This window comes from Aquarana catesbeiana, linkage group LG09, assembly GCF_042186555.1.
Source record: "Aquarana catesbeiana isolate 2022-GZ linkage group LG09, ASM4218655v1, whole genome shotgun sequence".
Taxonomy (NCBI): domain Eukaryota; kingdom Metazoa; phylum Chordata; class Amphibia; order Anura; family Ranidae; genus Aquarana; species Aquarana catesbeiana.
In genome coordinates, this window is record NC_133332.1 from 259,695,094 (window position 1) to 259,717,938 (window position 22,845).

At 42.7% G+C, this 22,845-nt stretch overlaps 1 protein-coding gene across 1 annotated transcript in view; it reads left to right on the forward strand.

Annotated features, from left to right (window-relative positions):
* LOC141108566 (5'-nucleotidase domain-containing protein 2-like) overlaps positions 1-22,845 on the forward strand; it is a 67,238-nt gene that overhangs the window by 36,127 nt on the left and 8,266 nt on the right. Inside the window, exons 7-12 of the mRNA XM_073600283.1 lie at positions 5,969-6,029; positions 7,802-7,904; positions 10,049-10,150; positions 16,301-16,382; positions 21,754-21,840; positions 21,940-22,080. Coding sequence (XP_073456384.1) covers positions 5,969-6,029; positions 7,802-7,904; positions 10,049-10,150; positions 16,301-16,382; positions 21,754-21,840; positions 21,940-22,080 — 576 coding nt within the window. The remainder of the gene's footprint in view (positions 1-5,968; positions 6,030-7,801; positions 7,905-10,048; positions 10,151-16,300; positions 16,383-21,753; positions 21,841-21,939; positions 22,081-22,845) is intronic.

Sequence of the window (22,845 nt, forward strand, 5' to 3'; positions counted from 1 at the left end):
CAAGCGCTAAACGCAGGAACTTCTAGAAGCTTCTAAACTTAAACACGGCAAAATGGATGTTTTTAAACGTTGGTTACTATCAAGTTAAGTCATTCAGGAGAGGTTGTAAATATGTCCCATGTACTTGAAGCCTTGCCAAAAAAAACTTTACCAAAAAAACGGACATCTGTGGATAAAAGCAAGCTGAAGTTTTGTTGAATAACTCCCTTGTTATAGATTCAGGCCATTAACCACTTGACCTCCTGAAGATCTACCCCCCCCCCCCCTTTCATGACCAGGCCATTTTTTTGCATTGCGTTTATTTTAAGTTACAACTGCATGTTCAGTCAATGCTGTACCCAAATACACTTTTTTTTTTTTTTTGGGGGGGGGTTAGGACTAGGACACCCTTTTGATAGTTGCAAGCTCTTAGCAGACTGAGACTTCAAGAGTATAACCATGCAGGGAAAGGACTCCAGCAAGAATCCACATCTGCACCTGCAGGAATGCTGTCTCCTATGGCAACAGTCTTGAACAGTTCCTAACACAAAGCGTAACAGTTCTTTCAGCTTTACTACAACTTCTTCTTCTCCTTGTAGTTTGTCAATACACTGAGCTCCTGGTGTCTCACTAGACCCTCTGATTCACTGCCACTGAATCTCTTGAGCTCCTCCAATCTAAACGGTGGTATCTTCCTCAAACGTTACCTCTAGCCTGGCACTCTAAATACCTCTCAAGCTTCACCCACACTTGCCCGCTCGGTCCCTAGTTGACACACAAGGCTGCTCTGCAAGCGTTTCCCCCACTGGCTTAGTCCATGGCTTGATTCCCACTGAAGTTTCTGGATTCGTCCCACCTCTGGTGGGAATGCTCCTCCGGTACTTGTTACTCACTGTGGTCCCTGGTAATAAGGCGAATGGTCCCTTACTGGCGACAGCTTCCCCTCTACCTCCTCCAGGGTCTCTGGTCGACAGAACAATCTTTTAGTTGTACTGCAAGCTGTAATCCCAACCCTGCGTTGCTCTTCTGGATAGGCCCTCAGACAGCCCAGCAGCCAGATGCCCCCGGGATAGGCCCAATCTCCAGCCTAGCACCCAGGCAATGCGATACATGTCCACCCAGACATCCGTCCAGGTGGCACAGAACCTAGATAACCCGACTCCACCTGAATATATAGGTTCTCCCAGCAGGCCAAGGGATTCAGGAAAACCCCGGCCCATTGGCTGAGATACCCCCACATACCCATAACCTGACCTTGAGTTGCCCTTCTCATATAAAGTACCTGGCCACCTAGTGGTAGAGAAAAGTGCAGCAAGGACAAACTTGGGGAGAAATCAATGAATCTCTAGCAATCAACCAGGATAATTACTCCTGGCAAGTAAAATTGTGAGGCACTCCCTACCTAAACTACAGGGTGCTACATCAGTAATTCAATTAAAGTGTAACTCCTATTTTTAACACAACCCAAACATTTCTTTCTTTAATTTTGATGATTATGGCTTACAGCTACTGAAAACCCAAAATGCAGTATCTCAGAAAATTTATTACTTAAGACCAATAAAAAAAAAAAAAAAAAAATTAATACAGAAATGTTTGCTTACTGAAAAGTATGTCCATGTACAATATAGTATGCACTCAATACTTGATCTGGTCTCCTTTTGCATGAATTACTACATCAATATGGCATGGAGGTGATCAGCCTGTAACACTGAGGTGCTATGGAAGCCCAGGTTTCTTTGATGGTGGCTTTGAGCTCATCTGCTTTGTTGGGTTTGGCGTCATCTTCCTTTTGACAATGCCCCACAGATTTTCTATGGGGTTTGGGTCAGGCGAGTTTGCTGGCCAATCAAGCACAGTGATGGTCTGTCTTGTGGGTGACTGGAAAAAGCCCTTCACCTGTGAGTTGGGATCCTGAACTGTTTAGTGCCTAGATGGCAAGGATTTATTTTCTGTGGGTGTTTTTTTTTTTTTTTTTTTTTTTTTTTTTTTTCCCCAAGCAACCTTTTTAAAAATCTAAAACTGGCTACAAATCAGATTAAGAGAACCTGCTGTTTGGACTACCCTTTTTTTCCTCCTTTAGAATACTTTGCAGAAGCCTATGTGAGGGTAGACATGTAGCTTATGGATTTGTTCAGTCAACATGGTCTTCTTTCTGTGTGTAGGATTACCCTGGGGGGGAAAGGTGCAGAGATGATCCCTGACCCTGCCCTCACCTCCCCTGATGATGCTTAAAAGATTGGATTTCATTATTTTCACACCTGTGAGGGCTTTTCCGTATATTTGCCCTGAAAGCACATGATTGTTGTGCTTTCACCTGGAGCCAATCCTCAATGGCATGCAGTACAATGGATTGTGGTTAATGAGCCCTGAGCTGTTCTGTGGTGGAAAGTGTTTTAGGAGTATGGTGTTTGCTCATTACACAGGTTTGTTCTTGGCCACACCAGGGTTATGGTGACATTGAATAGCATCTCTGTTGGTCTTGATCATTGGGGTGTTTCCTAGAACACTTTGGGTTTAGATGTTTTCTTGCAGCATGTTTTAGTTTTTCTAGCCAATTCATATATAGTGCTTGTGAAATGGCCATGAGCGAGCATAGGTTTTAAAGGCTTAGTTTACCATTTTATTTTTTCTCTCTCCTAGGAACCTGTAAAGCATTGCACCTACATTTGGTGGATAAGCTGACGCAGTGTCGTGTTCCTGAAGACTGTTCCTCCCGCTTTGTCCATATAGGTACAGAGCTGCAGGAAGTGTGTATGGACTACGAATGCAGTGATTACTGCACTTGTGTTCCATTGAGAAATTCAAGTCCATTTGACGCAATGGCAGCACCATTTTTACCATGTTGCACCCACCATTATTATATGGAAGTAGGGTTTTAAATCTGTAGGGGTCACCTTAATAGTATTTGCCCATCTGCTACAGATGTTAAAGACTTAATTTGCTACTGGAGACTGCTAGAATCGTAAACTGGGTGAGTTTACACTGGCCTTGTGCTTCTCTTTATTAAAAAAAATAAAAACCAAGCAAATACTCAGTGTTAAAATAACAGCCATGCAATTATGCATCACATCCTGTGGACAGGACCTTCTCATCTCCATCCTCAAATTGTTACATTGATAAGTTTTCCACACGGCAAAATACTTTGCATATGCGTTTGTTACAATTTTGAGCGTATTTTATTAGTTTTAATAGTGGTACCAAAGGTGATGCATGAGGCTGGTGCTCCTTGTTTTTATTCTAGGCTGAAGATTTTCCTGATCCGAAAGGAGCTGCAAGAATGAATTTGACTTAATGTGAAACTACTGTATGAAAAGTTTCCATTCCTTTACTATATCTACTGTATATCCTTTAGCACTCAAGCGCTGACTGTGTGCTCAGGAGACTGTTGCAGCCTAGGGATGCATTCCGCGAGACTGGTAGACATTACTGCCGTTGCAGCCCCCCAAAAAAAGCCCTTACTGGTTGCTGGGGCCCAAGAGCCACACTATACCTTTTAAAGGGCCACAGGTTGCATTCCAAGGTTGTATATGGTGGCAGGTTGTGCAGGATTATACAGTGATTGGCCTCTCCTACATAAAAAAACTTACCATGCATCTGTAGAATTTTTACTTTGAACTTTGCCCATCATTCAGTTGGGGCCATGGAATGCTAAGGGCTAGGCTGGGGCAACAGCCAGATGTCTCACTATAATAATGGACATAAGATTCATTTGTATGGTGTTGGTAAACCTTGTTGACCTTTTGCAGTATTTGTTTTATTGTTTTAATATGGAAAATGCATAGGTTTCTTTGGAAACCAAGCAGTATTAAAATGTGCTTCATTTCCTAATTACATGGGACCTCAAAAGTTTACTTAAGGCTGCATTTTGATTTTGCACAGGTCCAAAGGTCGCCAATGTAAAAGGCAGAAAAACTCCTGTAATCTGCCCAAAAAGAAGCTCATGTACTTTTTTTGAGCTTTAAGCATTTTACTTTAGGCTGCGAAAACGCTAAGATGTGAATAGGGGCCATTAAATTGAATGGGATGTTTGGTTGAGCGTTTTACAAGCTGAAAATGCTCGGGTGTGAATGCAGCCTTAGTGTTGAGACTGATCCTCCCATGATTGAATTGGAGAGAAGTTGAGCCATTACGTTATATGGGTCAATCGGGTTTCAGTTTTCTTCTTTAAATGGCTCTGGAAAATTTACATGGTGAAATCAGATCTGTCTTTATGGACAACACACACATCGAATAATGGTCCTATTAATGTTTTCCGTCGCTTCTCTTCTGAGGTTTTCTAGAGTTATTTGGTAAAGCATCAAGTAAACTGTTTTGTGACAATCATATTGTGTAAACAGGAAGCATCTTGGATGTAACCTAAAAGTGTTCTTGGTGTTTAGTCACTGGGGAAAGGGCAGAGCTTGCGTAAGCAAAAAATTGTTACATAATTCCAGTACAGACCAAGTGGAAGTTATATATTCACACTTCATTTAATAAACCAAGAGGGACCATCTGATTGCTGGGCTAGAGAACCTTTATCTCCAGGAAATGGCTGAGATCACATATTATTCTGTTCTGGGATGGTATTGGTATTTGATATTCCCTATTTTTAATGTACTACCCTTTTTTTAATAAAAATAGAATGCATGTAAGGCCATAGCGGAACCCTTCCATTAGATTTTTTTTTTTTTTTTTTTTTCTGTTTTTGGATAGTGGTGAGGGCTCAATGCCTCCTGTCGGTTGTTGGTGGTTGGTTGTTACACTCTGTGTCGCTGTTGGGACATTTCAGTCTCTCTCTCAATTTGTCGATTCCCAATATCACTGGGAAAGTAAGTTTGGAGGAAATCCAATATTTTAATTTGCCAACAGAAATATTTATGGTAACATAGTTTGGTTGGAAAAAATACATAGGACTATCTAGTTCAACCAAAAGGGGGGAAAAAAAATACAAATCGCAAACCTCCATATACAAAAACCCCCATACCCGATCCAGAGGAAGGTCAAAATCCTACTGAAGCATGATCCCGTTTGCACCAGTGGAGGGGAAAAAATTCCTTCCTGATCCTTCAGGAGGCAGTTTGATATTCCCTGGAGCAACTACCCCATAGACAGGGAATCTTCTAATGGAGACACTTGTTCTGGTGACAAAGCTGGCTATACTCGGACTGAAATGTGGCCAGTCCAGGAGGTGACATTTGAGCTGTGATTGGCCCTGTGGGCCCCAAAAAAAATCAAAGGATCCAGGTGGAAAATTGTTGGCGACTGGCTGCACCAATCGTATGTTCTGGGGTATTCAGACAGCTGCAGGAGCAACAGTTCTTAGAATACAATTTCCAGTAGGGGGAATTCCTCCATGCATGCTCTTTAGCGTGAATCTGTTGGTTTCTCTTGTTTAGCTCACGTGGTTGAGGGATATCTAAACACTTTTTATGGCTAGCTTTACTCAGATGATTTATTGGAAACTTGAGTATTTATGTATTTATATATTTTCTCATAATTTTCTTACCTTTTGACCCAATACAAGACTTTAGCCTTGTTTAAGAAATTGTAGAACCACAGAAATCCTATTTCTTTATAGTACAAAGCTATTCTTTGAGTTTTAAACTGGCTGCACATGGCTTGAATTTGTTCTGCTAAATCTTCCAGACTCCAGGCCGTGGTTTGCTGTGTTTGGCAACATTCAGCTTGACCAATTTTAATTGGAAAATTGGCCAAACAAGTAAATGTATTTTATCAGATTTTTGGGTATTCATGGTGTCGCAGCTGTTGGATACTATAGCCGGTGTTCTGGCAAAGTGCCAGAACACCGGCAGCAGAGATTCCTCCATGCTTAATTGTGTAGATGATGGACTCTCCTCTGCCGGCTATAGTATTCAAGTAGTTACAACACAGTGAATACCCATACATCAGATAGGATGCAGGAATCTGTGCATGTGACTGGTCTCGGCAAATGTTATCTTAACTTTCTTCAGGGAAAAACCCAGTAATCGTGCATCATTTTCTCTTGCAGGATGCAATCCGAGATGTCCATGTTAAAGGCTTTATGTACAAATGGATCATGGCGGATCTTGGTGAGTATCTGTTATTAATTCTGATTGTCTGTAAAGTGAGGACATATCAGATGTCTGTCTTTCCGTCCTGGATAGAAGTCCCGCCCCTCTTTTTAAGATCTAATCTCTAGGGTGCGACAGGCTTTTGGAGTTCTCTGTGCATGGTCAAGCTTGTTATTTAGGGGGATGGGATGTGTACTCCAAATGCCTCAAACAATAGACCCTTTTTCAGAAGCCTGTGAACAGAACTTCTTATAATCCCTGGAAGGTCTACACATCAGCCCTGGGGCTTGACTTGTCATCGTCTAGGAAGGTCACACAAACTAACGAAAACTTGCGTTTCTCTGCATTCTTGATGAGATGAATGCACACACCCAACCCTGGTCACATCACATGTCAGCTTTGAGTGATGGGCTTATTGTATTTTTATTACTGCAGGAAGAGTAAACAGTGTGGTACTCTTGGATCCTCACGAGATCTCTCAAGTGGTTTTTCTACTTCTTTATGAAGGCATTAGCAAAATAACAGCATTTCTATTTTGGTAGATGCAGGTTGTTCATGATTTCATAGTTTGCTGCTTTGGCATGTCTGTGCAGACTGCTTTTTGACAAGTGAACTTCTGTGTGCAGATTTGGGGCAAGGACGCTTCATCTATTCACCTCCCACTGCAGTCGCTGCAATAGAGCAAGAAATTGGGGCAGAAGCTTGAGCCCTTTCACACTGACAGGGTGGGGGGCGGGCGGTAAAATGCCGCTAGTTTTAGAGGCGCTTTTTGGGCACTTTTACCCCCCCGATAGCAGCCGAATAAAGGGTTAAAAGTGCCCACAAACTGCCTCTGCCAAGGCGCATTGCCCATTGATTTCAATGGGCAGGGGTGCTTTAGGAGCATTATACACATTGCTCCTAAAGCGCCTCAAAGAAGCTGCTTGCAGGATTTTTTTTTTTTTTTTTTTTACGTCCTGCCAGCACAGCACTCCAGTGTGAAAGCACTCGGGCTTTCACGCTGGGATTGCAGATGAGGCATTATTCAGGCACTGTTTTTAGCACTAAAGTGCCTGAAAAACACCTCCAGTGAGAAAGGGGTCTAAAAGAACGTATTTTAATTATAAAATAAAAACGAATACTTATCTGCTCTGTGCTGACCTTTGCAGGGCACTCAAGGCACCCCCCCCCCCCCCCCCCCACTTAAAAAAAAACAAGCTTTTTGCTACCAACACCCACATCTTCGTCTCACATTACTTCAAAGCTAAACTGCACATACCTCTTCTTCCCCTCTACCCTAGCTGCTTGTATACCTCCTTTTAAAGAGCCAAAGCATCCACCAGTGTTTACGGCCCGTCCTAACAAAATTCTCTTCAGCACTGCCTGCTCCGATGCACTGAGACCCTATTGACCTGAATGAGGCCACAGCAGCCCCTTGGTAAATGGCTCCATTAATGTCCTAGGGCCTCAGTCTTGGCCTGCGCTATGATAGTCACTAGGAAAAGCTGTAACTACAGAGTTGCAGTTCTGCAGTGGGGTATGGGGGTGAGGTGGTATTGCAGGTTAGATTGGAATGGTTGGGTGGTGGGGTATAAATTAGCGATTTTAACCGCAGTCAGTTGATGGCAGAATGCTTGGTGTGGGGGCAAAACATGTAATATCCTTTTTCTCATCTGGTAGTATGTTGCAGCTTTATAAATTCATTGATGGAATAAAATGGTGTTTTTAGCTTTTTCTAAATTTTTGGCTACCTAAGAATACATATTGGTCTGTGCAAACTATTCTCTCTAACGTGTCACTGTCTCCCTTAGAAAAATACATATTACGTGGGGAGGAGACCTATGCCGTTTTGCACCGTCTTGCCAGTCAGGGGAAGAAGCTTTTCCTCATCACCAACAGTCCTTTTAGTTTTGTGTAAGTTCTCCCATGTAGATTCTTTTTCTTTTTTGCACCATAACACACTCTGAAATAAGGTACCATATAAGTCGAGGCCCTAATTTACCACCAAAAAAATGGGAAAAACTTATTGCTTTGAGTATATGACGAGGGTGAGAAATGCAGCATCTACTGTAAGTGGAAAAAGAGGGTCAACAATGCCCATCTGTAGCTGTATACCTGCATGTGTCCTGTGTATATGTGCATCCTACCTGTGTCCTGTGCATGCCTCCGTGTGCCACTCTGCACCGATCAGCGTGTGCTATTAATATTCGGCGGCCATTCACTGTTCAATAGCCGCGCCTCCTCCTCGTCTGTGATAAGCTGACTGCTGGGAAAGGAGTTTTCTACCTATCACGGACATTCTCTCATACTATGGACGAGGATGGCAATGTCCGTGATAGGCTGTACACTGACTGCCTATCACAGACGAGGAGGAGGCGCGGCTTTGGAACAGTGAGAGGCTGCCGAGTGGTATGTACCACACACTGGCCGCCGTCTGCCTGTATGACACACTGATCATGCAGGCAGACATCGGTGACTCGTGTATAAGTCGAGGGGGGCACTTTAAGCCCCAAAAAAGGGGCTGAAAATTTCGACTTATACTCGAGTATATACGGTAGGTGCATTATTTTCAGTAAAGGGCATGATCGGTCTTGGTGCTTTTTAGAAGACAGGAAGAAAGTGCTAAACGGTAAAGGGCATCAGACGGCAGCATTAGCTGTTAGTACATAACACCTTACTACTATTGCATGGATGGTATGCACATTCTCCTTTATCGAGTGTTGACATTGGAGGAATGTATGTCCTCCATTGGTTGTGTTAACATTTAGGGATTGCATTGCGCACTTTGTACTCTTGTACTCAGTGTTCACATGGGGAATGCGTGTCCTCCACTATAGGTAATATTTCTGTTGGATAGTGCATGGTCTTTGCTTTCTGGAATGTTGGGGGTGTGCATTCCTACACTATTGGGAATGTTTACATTGTGATCATACATATCCTACATTATTGGGAATGTCCATTCAGGGGGAGTGCATTTTCTCTGCTATAGTGAGTGCCATGTTGGGGGCAGGCAGGATCCATGTTCTGCACTAAATGCTTAACTAAGCCCTAGATTGATCCAAAGCTGTGCCTGTCTGCAGTTGGTCTCTCTTCCTGCTCTCAGACAGCAGGGGAGTCGTTGACTCCTGCTGCTGTCAATCAAATGCTATGAGGGACTGGGAGCGGGGCTGAACCACACTGTCTACTGACACAGGCTGGCTCTGGAGCGCTCCTGCACATGTGCCCCCATAGCAAGCAGCTTGCTTTGAGGACTAATGGGGGGGGGGGGGGGGGAGGACCCCAAAAAAGGAGGTAAAGGACTGCTCTGTGCAATATCATAGCATGGAGCAGGTAAGTATAATACGTGTGTGTGTAATCCCTATTGGTGCCAATACCCTATATCGCTTTCAAAATACATGAGACAAATGCCAAAAAGGATACTGCACTTCTGGGGCTACCGAAATAAATGTATTGGACTGAAAAAATTACAGCCATGCAATGAATGTCCCATAGACCCCCCACTTGGGTGGCCACTGCATTTCCCCTCCAGTGTAAACCTCTTTTTTTTTTTTTTTTTTTTTTTTTTTTAGTTTAGAGCAGAGATATGCAATTAGCGGACCTCCAGCTGTTGCAGAACTAAAAGTCCCATGAGGCATTGCAAGACTGACAGCCACAAGCATGATGGGACTTGTAGTTTTGCAACAGCTGGAGGTCCGCTAATTGCATATCCCTGGTTTAGAGAAACAAATTCTAGCCTTTAGGTGTGTGTATGTATAGAAATTTTACAAAGCATAAACCTTTATAGCCAGTATTGAAACTTCAGGCATCCCTGTCCCTTTTACTTGCCTATATTTCAATACATGTTCAAGCTGGCCAACTACATCAGTGATCCCTTACTGGGCAGTCCCTACACTATCTTGCATATTTGCTAACTCTTATTTGCTCAAATAGCTACTCTTGAGTCTGGATCTATAGTGCCAGTACGGAGCAGACGCAGCTTTTTATTTTTTTTATTCTGTAATATCTTGCCAGAATGTAGAAATGTTTTGGTTATTGATCTTTTTAATTCTTTCTTGTAGAGACAAAGGGATGAAGTACATGGTGGGCAAGGACTGGAGGGACTTTTTCGATGTGGTAATCGTTCAAGCAGACAAACCTAATTTCTTCAATGATTGCATCAAGTGAGTGGTTGGAAGACTGAATAATGTGATTCAGTGATAGAGAACTGGGTTTTCTGTAAGCTTGGATGGCTGCTATGTAGGTGCAGACTTAAAGCAGAACTTCACCCATTAAAGGAAAGTTCTGCTATAATACCTACACCAATCAACCCCCAAACACAACTTTGTTTTAGAAGGTATCCGCTTCCACCCCGCGAAAGGGACCTGAACAGCAAAACTAATCGGTCAGGTGCTGGATGGCTAGATCTATAGTAAAAAAATGAATAGCTGGATTTTATCCCGTTTCTTACTGTATCCTGAAGAAAAGGATTAGGTATATGTATAGAGGGATGGATATCGATCTCATCGGCCACTTTATTGGGTACATACATAGTACCTAATGGTCAATAGTGACATGATAACATCATGCAGATTTGTCAACTGCACATCTATGAGAATCTCCCATTCCACTACATCCCAAAGATGCTCTATTGGATGCAGATCTGGTGACTGTGGAGGCCATTAGAGTACAGGGACCTCATTGTCCTTTTCAAGAAACCAGTGGTGAGATGATTGGAGCTTTGTGACATGGTACATTATCCTGCTGGAAGGAGCCATCAGAAGATGGGGACACTGTAGTCATAAAGGGATGGACCTGGTCAGCAACAAATACTCTGGTAGGTTGTGACATTAGAACGATGCTCATTTGGTACTAAGGGGCCCCAAAGTGTGCCACGAAAATATTCCCCACACCACCATCCTCAGCCTGAATTGTTGATCAATGCTTTCAGGCTTAAGCCAAATTCTGACCCCACCATCTGAATGTCGCAGCTGAAAAAGACTCGCCAGACCAGGCAATGTTTTTCCAAACTTCTATTGTCCAGTTTTGGTGAGCCTGTATGAATTGTAGCCTCAGTTTCCTGTTAGCTGAATGGAGTGGCACCCGCTGTGGTCTTCTGCTGCTGTAGCCTATCTGCTTCAAAGTTTGATGTGTTGTGCGTTCAGAGATGGAATTCTGCATAGCTTGGTTGTAACGAGTGTTCATTTTTGGGTTTAATGTTTCCTTTCTATCTCAAACCAGTCTGCCCATTCTCTTCTGACATCAACAAGGCATTTTCCTCGACACAACTGGATACTTTCTCTTTTTCTAACATTCTCTGTAAACTCGAGAGATGCTTGTGCCTGAAAATCCAAGTAGATCAGCTTCCCCCCCCCCCCCCCCCCCCCTTTTAATGCTCAGACCAGCCCATCTGGCACCAACAATGTCACGTTTAAAGTGACTTAAAGAGGTTGAAAAACCTTTTTTTAGTGCTGGAGCCCCCTTATTACCTGGACGCTGTCATCCTCTGTCCGGGAACGAGCGCGCTATCTGTAGCTGGTGTCTCATGTCCCGATTGGATAGATTGATGGCGCAGCCATTGGCTCCCACTCCTGTCAATCAAATCCAGTGGGGCGGAGGCCAAATCCTGCTTTCTATGTGAATGGACACAGATGCTGGACTCGGGAGCGCACCCACACGGATGTCCACCAAGGAGAGCGCTTCTCCAACGTGGACACTCGGATGTGGGGAGGAGCCACCAGCGCCACCGTGGGACCCCAGAAGTAGAGGTCCTGGGCCGCTTTTGTGCGAAACGAACTGCACAGTGGAGGAAAGTATGACATGTTTAAAAAAAGAGGGTTTACAACCCCTTTAAATCCCCATTTTGATGCTTAGTTTGAACTTCAAGTTGTCTTCACCACAGCTAGAGTCCTAAATGAATTGAGTTGCTGACATGTGATTGGCTGATTAGCAATTTGTGTTACCAAGCAATTGAACAGGTGTAACTAATAAAGTGGCCGGTGAGTGTATATATTGTATTTTAATGTTTCTGGCTGAAGTCCCACTAACTTTTCATCATACCCTAGAGACATAAGTCTTGCATAATCTTACGGTAACTTCCTGGGTTTGCCTTGATCCCTGGTTACTGTCTCATTCATCTAACTTGTCACCTGCTATGTTGCAAGTGACCGTCTGGCTTGCTGTGATTTATTTATTTTTTCACTAATGTATTTACATCAGCCTGTTCTGAGAAGTCACGTCAGCAGCCGGTCAGGTTGCTTAAGCAGTGTGAGGCATGTAGAAGTGAACAGACCAGCGTCAGTGTAAATGTTATACGGAATGATTTACTACACATTTTTACGAGTACAATTCTGAAAACGTGCCGTGGATTCCCTGGTCTGCATGGAGGTTGCGCCATTTCCACATTTGAAATCATGGCGATTGGCCAAGACAGGTGCTTAGTAATCATTCAAATGGGTAATGCCTGGCTATGGGTCCGTCGTAGACGTGAGGACTTTTCTGGAGTCACTTAGCTGCTGCTCCGTAAGCCCAGGAACATTCATAGCTAAACAATTTGTTTCATCACTGCTCTGGCCGATCGCTCTTGAGATTAGAGTTGGTTTCCTGTTCGTTCCTGCTCAGCTTGCGTCTCTAAAAAGGCTTCAGTGCTACAACAAAGGACTTTTATTTTTCAGCCGCCTATTCCTGTTTGGAATTGGGATTATGATTTTCCTGTTTAAAAACAGAAGTCCTGCAAGCTAAATGGAAATGATTTAAAGTGGCACCCCGGTTAGACCGATATGGCAGAAATAAGCGCACGTTTTACTACCTTAGACCTCATTCACTACAGCGAGTCTAGGCCCATGTAAGATCTACGTTTTACCCACAGGGATGCACAGGTAGGTGTTAAGGTCCTTCTTTTGCAGGCTGTCCCATTCAGGTAGGACGCAGCTGCTGCTCCCAATTTGACATTCGATCGGGTGAACGCAGTGTAATTCTGCTCAGCCAGTCTTGTGTTTCACACATCAATGTGACTGTATAGTTAGGCAGATGACCCCACTATTTTTTTTTTTTCTCTATTTCTGCTTTGCAGCTTCATGTGCTGCCTGCCTTCTTATTGGAGAATCGGCCGCTATTATCACTCTGCTTATTTCATGTCCCAATGAACAGGGAGCCGACACCAGAAACTGTTAAACTAAAATTATGGCATCCTCTTCCTGGCTGTGCAGCCATGTATGAAGACTGGCTGAAAAGATTGCCATCTTTGGCAGAAAAAATGGTCCATGTACACTATATATTACCAAAAAGTATTGGAACGCCTGCCTTTACACACGCATGAACTTTAATGGCATCCCAGTCTTAGTCCGCAGGGTTCAATATTGAGTTGGCCCACCCTTTGCAACAGCTTTAACTCTTCTGGGAAGGCCGTCCACAAGGTTTAGGTGTGTCTATGGGAATGTTTGACCATTCTTCCAGAAGTACATTTGTGAGGTCAGGCAGTGATGTTGGATGAGATGGCCTGGCTCGCAGTCTCCTCTCCAATTCATCCCAAAGGTGTTCTATCGGGTTGAGGTCAGGACTCTGTGCAGGCCATTCAAGTACCTCCATCCCAAACTCTCATCCATGTCTTTATGGACCTTGCTTTGTGCACTGGTCCAAATCATCTGGAGCGGGAATTATGGTGCGGGGTGTTTGGTTTTTTTTTTTTTTTTTTTTTTGTTTTTTTTCTCTTCAGGGCTTGGCCCCTTGGTTCCAGTGAAGGGAACTCTTAACCTCCCTTGCGGTATGATTATGTCAGATTTTTGATGCTCAAAGTGGTACATTTTTTTTCGCATGGAAATTTGGCGTTTTTTATATTGTAGGCCTGTAGTTCTTAGGAATAACACTTTAATCTGTCCAAACAAGAGTCTAGTAGACATCCCGGGTATGATAAATTTTGAAACTCTAAAATATAATATGGCTATACAGGCTTGCCCCACTTTTAAGTACACAATGGGGTTTATTTACTAAAGCTGTAAAGTGCAAAATCAGGCTCACTTCTGCATAGAAACCAATCCGCTTCCAGGTTTTATTATCAAATCTTAATTGAACAAGCTGAGGTTAGAAGCTCATTGGTTTCTATGCAAAAGTGTGCCTGGTGGTTTTTTTTTTTTTTTTTTTTTTTTTTTTTTTTTTTCTCCACAGCTTTAGTAAATAAACCCCATTGTGTACTTAAAAGTGGGGTATGCCTGTAATATGACTATAAATACCAAGTAATATAATAATGATTCAATAATGTAATCAAATGAAAAATACTGAAATTTGCTCATTTGCAGAATTGTCACTGTCGTTACTTTCAGTGTTTTTGAATTTCTCCAGGAATCACTATTGCTCAATTCTGCAAGTGATTCTAATTTATTATCGCTGTTTTCTAGCTGGTCTAAAACTGCTTTTGACGTAAAGGGACACGTTTTGGTTGCCATGGACAATAAAGTTTCCAGGCAGAAAGAACAGTGCATGCATGCATACATACTATAAAATAAAACTGCATGCAGGACACTGGACAAAGCATTAGGGACAAAAGGGATGTGAAATTTGATACAGTAATCTGTAAGATTAGTGTACTGTGGATTTTTTTTTTTTTGTTTTTTTTTTCACTTTTTTTGAATTTGGCGCCGGGCTCCATCCCCATGCGTTGCGACACTCGCAGGGAATGGAGCCCTGTACTGTGATTGAGCGGAGTACACAGCAGAGGACATCACAGGATCCGGGGGCCAAGGTAAGTAACTTTGCCTGGATACTGCAATGCGATCCCGAGTGTGGCTCGGGGTTAGCACTTTTGGTAATGAAAATTCACCCTGAGCCACACTCGGGATTACCACTAGGGAGGCTAAGGCATCAGCATTTCAAGACATTTTGGACAATTTCATGCTCCCAACTTTGTGGGAACAGTTTGGGGATGGCCCAAACGGAGTACCAGAGCATAAAGCAAGGTCCATGAAGATGTGGATGAGCTAGTTTAGGGTGGAGGGGCTTGACTGGCCTGCACAGAGTTTTGACCTCAATCTGATGGCACATCAGTGCCTGACCTCACAAATGCTCTTCTGGAAGAATGGTCAATAATTCCCATAGACACACTCCTAAACCTTGTGGACAGTCTTCCCAGAAGAGTTGACGCTGTTATAGCTGGAGTAGGTGGGCCAACTCAATATTGAACCTTACAGACGAAGACTGGGATGCCATTATAGTTGCGTGGAAAGGCAGACATCCCAATACTTTTGATGATGTATGTGGATTTTCATTCTATATTCGGCTGTCTTCTTGACACTCAATAACTAGAATATCCTTTTTTTTTTTTTTTTTTTTTGTTTTGATTTAAATTCCCTTTTGTTCTAGTTTAGAAACTTCTTTGCATATTGTAAGAGCAGTAAAGTGTCAACCATTTGGTTTTGGTAGCCATCCATTGATGGAAAATTCAATATTTTTTTAAAGTTTTCGGATGAAGTGTGGAAGAGTTAAGCTCTGATGGACATTTAGTGCTCTTTAGGTCCCCATTGAGGAGATTCCCGTCCAGTGACACCAGGACAGTGCAATTATGTGAATGGGTGTCATTATGACAGGAGGAAAAATGCAGGAATAACTTTCCCCAGAGCTTAATGAATGGGTGAAGGCAAGATTTACAGCTCTATCTCCTCTCCTTAATCATGTTAAGTGTGTTTTACTGGTGCTCAAGCTGTTGAATGCTGTAAGCCCCGTAGAATCTGAATCTTAAATGCCAGCAATTCAGTAGAATCCACAGATGGCCTTCATTAACTAAAACCAAGCACAAAATCCACACAGGGCAACGCGTTTCGGCCTTAATCATAATTGAGGCCCGATTGTTGAAATGTGGTGACCCGCTGTCTGGATTTTATGATTGTTTCTGTTGTATTGAAAACTGTTTTTTGGATTTTACTGAAGTACCGGAGATTCTTGATGAATGGAGTGAAACTCTGCTGACTTTCATTATCCAATTACATGCAAGCAAAAATGCGGTCTTTCTCGCTCTCCCCCCTCGTACGTCATTGGGTATTTTGAAAAGAGAAACTTCACAACAGTCACTAAGCAATGGGGCAAATTCCCTTGCAACGTGAACAGCCCATTTGCTTTTAGTAAATCACCCCCTTTTGGTCTCCAAGATGCGAAGTGAGGATAATTCTGACAGGTGTTCTAAGCTTTTTATTCAAGCATTTTGGCTGCAATTGGGCTACAGGTGTTTGAGATTTGAACACCTCCTGAATAATTTTTGGTTTGTAAAATTAGAAGTGGTCATAAAACATTTGTGTTTGGCAATGTAAAACCAGATTTAACCAACTGGTGTTGTGTATGTTGTGCAGGCCCTTTCGTCGGGTGGATGGAAATGGAGATCTGAAGTGGGATAGGATTACCCAGCTGGAGAAAGGACAAGTCTACAAACAGGTATGGATACGATACGCAGACATCTGGCTTGGGGGGATGGGTGAGGTACAGTGCTGTCTTGCCAGAGATCAGGTCACACCAGTGTTATAGGTTTATCCAGAATGAGGATTAAAGCGCAGTGTGCGATGGCTACTAATGGTACTTTGCCTCAAGTCATCACTTTTACAATTCCTGTTTTAACACATTACTGTATGGCAAGACCAGGCCTGGAGGGCCACTTTGACACTGCTGTTAATTACAGGCATTCAATTGACAAACCAGTCATTCCACCAAAAGTAATCTGATTTACTGCTCAAAAACGTATTACCTACCAATTCTGCATAATTGGCATGTACAAATAAAAAAATATATTCAACATATTTGGGTTTAAATAGAACACATTGAATACAAATATATAAATATTTTTTGTATTTTCAGCCAGCAGGTAGAGCTAATGGCTCCCTTTTCAGATATTTACTGGTCTTTTCTTAGCTGCTTTGCTGAAAAGTACCTGTTGCAATAAATGACCTAAAGTACAGCCAAAGCTTGTTTGGCTGTACTTCTGCTGTGGATCACAGGAGCGGCAGTTCTTTCTGGACTCCTGGGACCCACTGAAGCCCACTGCTGGCTGATGTCTCAGAGCTGGTCCAGGCTCAGGCAGGATCACCACATTGGAGGTGGTATCCACCACATGTCTGGGCTGGTACCCAGTGAGCCACTGAGACAGTACAGAAAATGGCCAAAAAACTCCTCCTGTGCTTGAGCTGTGCGGTAGATCAGAGTGGAACAAAACAATCTTCACTAATCAAACCACCAAGTTTGGGGGTAAATGCGCAAGTTTGGTGCGTCCTGTTTTATTTATTTTTAAATGCGCAAGGTTGGTGCGTCCTGTTTTATTTTTTTAAAATTCCTTCCACCCCCCCACCCTCCTACTTCGCACAACCCATATTTGTTTCAGCCAGACAGATGGTCTGAAAGCAAGCAGGTTCTGCTGTACTCTAAATGTTGTTGTGTGTTTTTTTTTTTTTTTTTTTTTTTTTTTCTCCTGTTAAAGCAAACTACGGTAATTAGTTTGTTATGCAGGTTAAATGATTGGAGGCATTCGCTGGCACATAAGTGCTAACAGCCACATCAGCAGTGCTTGTATAGCAGTTGAGAGTACATTGTGTCAGCTCTTTTGGCAGCTGTATGTGTGCAAAGGCTTATAGGGAGCCATGCTTCCTGGCTTCTGACAGCTCCTCTTCACATCGTCCTCCCTGCTATGAAAGGCTCATCTGTGCATACGTGGCTCTTCTGCTGTACGTCCTGGAACTCCACACTATATTACAGGATGTCTTCTGGGGAGGTTTGGCAACTGGCCAACCCAACAAAACAAATCCCTGGATGGTGTTTTGTACGGCATTATGTCTATAGGAAACTGAGTATTCCTTAAGGCGAAGACATTGTTGGGTTAAATTTAAGCATTTCTGTTTTAAAGAGATTTCTAAGGTGTTTCTCTGGAGGAAATACATTTCATCTAGTTTTGGCATTTTGTCGCACTAGCTGCAGTTACTGAAGTTTTAGAAGATTGGGTTAGCAACTAAACTTTTTTTTTTTTTTTGCAATATTTGAGATAAGATGCCCTATACAAATTTCTATAAAAGTATTAGAATGCCTTTGTGTGGGAAAGGTGCTGACGAAGATTTCTGTAATCCCGTCCTCCCTTCCCGGCATTTGTGCTTTGGATGTGATCCCAAGTCCACAGACTCTGGAAGTTGTCCATAGAAGTTGTTACTCCAAATATCCAACAATTCTCCTCTGACTCAGCTCAGAGGCTCAGCTTGGAAGGATATCGAGAGTCTGCTTTAAAGTGATTGTAAGTCTTCTTTTTTTTTTTTTTTTTTTATTTTTTTTTAGTAAGTGGCAAATATGTTATAGACCTGCTTTGGTGGTTTTGCACAGATCAACTCTGATCCTCCTCTTCCTGAGATTCTGGCATGTAACATGTTCCAACAGGTGATCCTTTAAAAATACTGCAGGTACATAAAGTACCTTATTATCCTGCCAGTGTGCTCCTAACTTCCTATAAAAACTTGACAGCACTGCCTCTGCTACAATGAAATCCCAAGCTGTGTTGTCAGCCCTGCCTGAGTTCTTCCCTTGTTAGACTACACAACTTGTCCCCTTCTTATTTCTGCACCAAAAGGGGGAAATGTTGTCTAAGAACTCTGGCAGGGCTGATAACGCTGCTTGAATTTTTAGTGAAATCACAGTAGTGTTGTCACTGGATTTCTGGCAGGATCAACGGTAGTGTTCTGTACGGGTTGGTGGAAACAAAACATGGGGGGGGGGGGGGGGGGGAGTTTTGGAGTAGAGATTTACTGTATGTATTTTTTACTTTTTAACCCCTTCCCGCCCAGCTCCAGGGTCTCAACGCCTTGGGGTGTAGGAAAGGCTGCCTGATTATGTCACCACTGATGGACTTAAACTGAAATGAAGTAGCACCACCGATCAGCCCATGTATTAAGTGTAGAACTAGAATGGCCTCAGCCTTGGCTCCTCCGAGGCCATGGGCTGACTCATTTTGCTTGTAAACAGGCTTTAGATGTCACACGCCTGATTGGTGCGTGGCATCTCCTTTCTGTATCATTCATTGGGGTAGAATGAGCTCTTTAAAGGGTTGTATAGGTTCATGTTTGTTGTTTTAAAGAAAAAAACAAAAAAACAAAAACATCATACTTGCCTCCACTGTGCAGTTCGTTTTGCACAGTGGCCCCGATCCTCAGAGTGAGTGAAAGGTGTCTTTTTTTTCACCTTTTAATGCATAGGATGCATTAAGGTGAAAAAAACACAAAGCTTTACAACCCTTTTTTTAAATTTTGGCATCCACTTCAGTAAATCGCCAGAGCATTAGCCGCGGTGCTCAAAGCTGATTTCATGGGGTCATTTTGATTGGCTGAGCTGTCAATGACAACCAAGAGTTGCCATGAATATCTCGGTCACTGCTTTGAGCACACTGACACACAAGCGTCAGTAGGCGGCAGAGCTTTATGTGCAGCGTGTGGACAGTAAAGCCCACCCTCTATACCACCACACATGTGAGCAGTAAGGGGTGAAGGAGTTTGACAGTGCTGAGCAGTCGGTATGTATTTGGGTGTGAGTATAGAGCCCTGTTGGGCCCTCTTGTTTTTCCTGACATGCTTGATGTTGTTGGCACTTTTCATGCAGCTCAGGAACGTTCCCTACTCCTTTATCTGTAAACAGAGCCAAGTCTAGTGTTCTTTAGAAGGGCCAAGTTTACTTTCAATCTGAAGAGTGACTGAGTGATTTGTATAACAATTCTATATGTATGAGGATGCCTTTACTGGCACAGAAGACAAGTGGGGGTCATGCTGGCTCTTTGTCACCGCTCTGTTTTCTTGTTTTCCCACCGCTGAGCATGCAGGCTACGTGATTCCTATAGAAGCCAGAGGAACAAAAGGCTTGTTTAAACTGCCCTCTGCCTGGATGTCAAATGACGACCCGCTGCCCAGTTTTCCATTTCATCGCTTTGCTGAGGTTGGCAGTGAATCTAATCGCTGTATAATAAAAACCCAAAACGCAAAGGGGTTAGCGGCGCGTCCATGCATGTCTGTGAACACGTATGTCCTGTTTGCTGTTTTGGAGACCCGTCTTGTACAAACAGCGGGTGTAGGAGACTTTACAGTAATTAAACTATGAATAATGTTCTTTGAGTCCAGGTTCTGGCATAGTCTACTGTCTAAGGACGTTGTGTTTTGGCAGGCTAGCTGATAACATTAAAGGCTTGTATGAAGTATGGGAAGGAAGTCCTAAATTAGTAGTTAAGAGGATATCTATTTGCAGGAAATGTACCTATTACAAGACAATACGGCTAATGTTTCTGAAGAGGAAAGGTCAGATCCAATAATAAAACCCCTTTCACACTGAGGCTTTTTTTTTTTTTTATTTTTTTTTTTTATATAGGAGTTTTAGCGCTAGAAATGGCGCCTTAAGACCACCTCCAATTAATTTCAGTATGACTTTACTGGGGCGGTGCGCTTGCAGGGTGTTAGGAAGAGTCCTGCAAGCAACATCTTTGGGGTTGTTTGGGAGCGCTGTATTTAGAGCTCCCAAAACGCCCTGCCCATTGAAATGAATAGGAAATGCTTCCAAAGCGATTTGTAAGTGCCGCAACGCGGGTGCTTTTTAACCCTTTCTTTTGGGTTAAAAGCGCCGCTTAAACAGAGGCCGCGGCTCAGTGTGAAAGGGGTCTTAAGGGCTGTGTAGGGCCATACTAGAGATATCATGGACATGTATGTAGGGCCATACCATAGATGACTAGTCCAAAGTGGAAACCAAAAAAAAATTCTGCTGGCTCCTAAATTCCATATTTGTCCACCCTTGCAGTAAAGCAAATCTTTACTAAATTCTGACTATAATGATCAGACATAACGGTGAAATGATGGTCCCTAGAGATGCCTACACATACTTTCACAATCTCCCAAAAAACTAAAGATAACTCAGCGTATGTTAATATGTAAGTGCCAGTTTTCATCTAGGACGTTATTTGGGCTTTTAAGTCCATCCTCTTCATTTTCCTTCAACTAGGGGTCAGCCTTTTGACCTGCCCTTCCTGTACCCCCTTTTTAATGTACTAAACAGTCAGTTTCTCCATATTGGAGTGTCTGTCTTTCTCAGCTCTTGGTGGGGCTCTTTAAATGACAAAGGCATGTGGCGATGCCTCTAGGTTCTTGTCTTGACAATGTGCTAGCAGTCTGTTCTTAGAGTTTAACTTTAAGTCTTAGAAGCAGGAGCGGTGGTCTTGGTAGTTACAAGTCATTGTGTTTTGTTTTGTTCATTTAGTGTCCAGTGGTATACCTTGGTCTGTGGATGGGTGAATGGTAGTGGTGGGGAAGACTTGCAAATACTTTATTTTTTTTGTGTGTCTTAAATGATTTTGGGCTGGATTGATAGAATATGGGTTGTATGGGCACATTACCAACCTCTGCTGAAAGGCCATCTCTCAGGTTATGCGTTAACGATGTGTCAACCAAAGTATTGGCACAAGTACACCTCAACCCCCCCAAGTTCTTTGCATAAAACTGCAGATGCAAAATGTAGATGAATGCTCTCTATTCCAGCATAGGGAGAAAAAAGAATGCAACTCCTTCGACTTTGTGCTTTCCAATATTCTGCTGCATTGGTCTACAGCCAAAGCTGTTAGCATTGTAGTCAAGAGCTGAACTCCTTGCATTTCCTGCCATATTTGCTTCATGTAGAAAGTATTAAAAAAAATATTGCATATGTTAATTTTTCCTGCCCAAAAAAATCAACATGATGTAAAAACCGTAATCCGTTTAACAAAGTTTAATGTCATGGTTTTTTTTTTTTTTTTTTTTTTTTTTTTTTTCAGGGAAACCTATTTGATTTCCTTCGTTTGACTGGCTGGAGAGGTTCTAGAGTGTTATATTTTGGGGACCACCTATATAGTGACCTTGCAGTAAGTGTCACCTCTTTCATTTTATTTATTTTTTTTTCTAAACATGTAATATCCCCTCTTCCTGTATCTCCTGGTAACCCTTCTGCTGTTTTCCCCAAGGATCTGATGTTGCGTCATGGCTGGAGGACAGGAGCCATTGTACCAGAGTTGGAGAGTGAAACAAAAATTGTTAACACTGAGCAATACTCTCAGTCCCTGACTTGGATGCAAGCACTGACTGGTCTGCTGGAGCGTATGCAGGTAGGCGTGTACTCTACTACAAAATCTATGGCTGCAGCTTGTCATTTTCATGGCAGAGCTAGTTTTTCCTGTGATAGAATAGAGAATTGGGTAAGCAATGTGGTCACTCTGTCCCAGAGACGCAACAGAAAGTAAGGGGGTAATCTCCCCAGAAACGGTGGTCATCAAAAACTGGTTTCTCCTGTGACTATTCTTATATTTTTGAATTTCCCATCACATTGTCATAGACCATGATCAATAAATAGTGAGCGAATCAAATTTTTTTCAAAGGAATTAAATGTAGGGTGAAACTCAATGAATACAAGTAAACTTTTATTAAATTCCTTTTTAGAAGACTAATATGAAAAAAAAAATGAACTTTTTTTTTTTAAAGGCTAAATTCACCTTTTTTCCACATGTTACACCCATGGGCTGTGGGAATTGTGTCTATTTGCACCCAGCTACATCCGATCTGGCAAAAACAAACTAGGGGATCTGTTACCCTCCACCTGAATGGAATCGTAGGGCAGTTGGATGTAAAATGGACAGCTGGTTTACATCCAACTGCCCATAGAGGTCTGTCCATTCTGCATAGTCTGAGGGGACACGGACCTGTCATCTGGCTGTTTTGCTCAGCAAGGGATCAGCAGATAGATGCCCTGCTGAGAAAAACCAGATCCGGCCTGTGTGAAAGGCGACTTGGGGTGTAACATGGTGCAAATGGGATGTGATCAGCTGAATCGTAATCCCGTTTCCATTTTTTTTTTTTCTCTAGGTCTTTAAGAC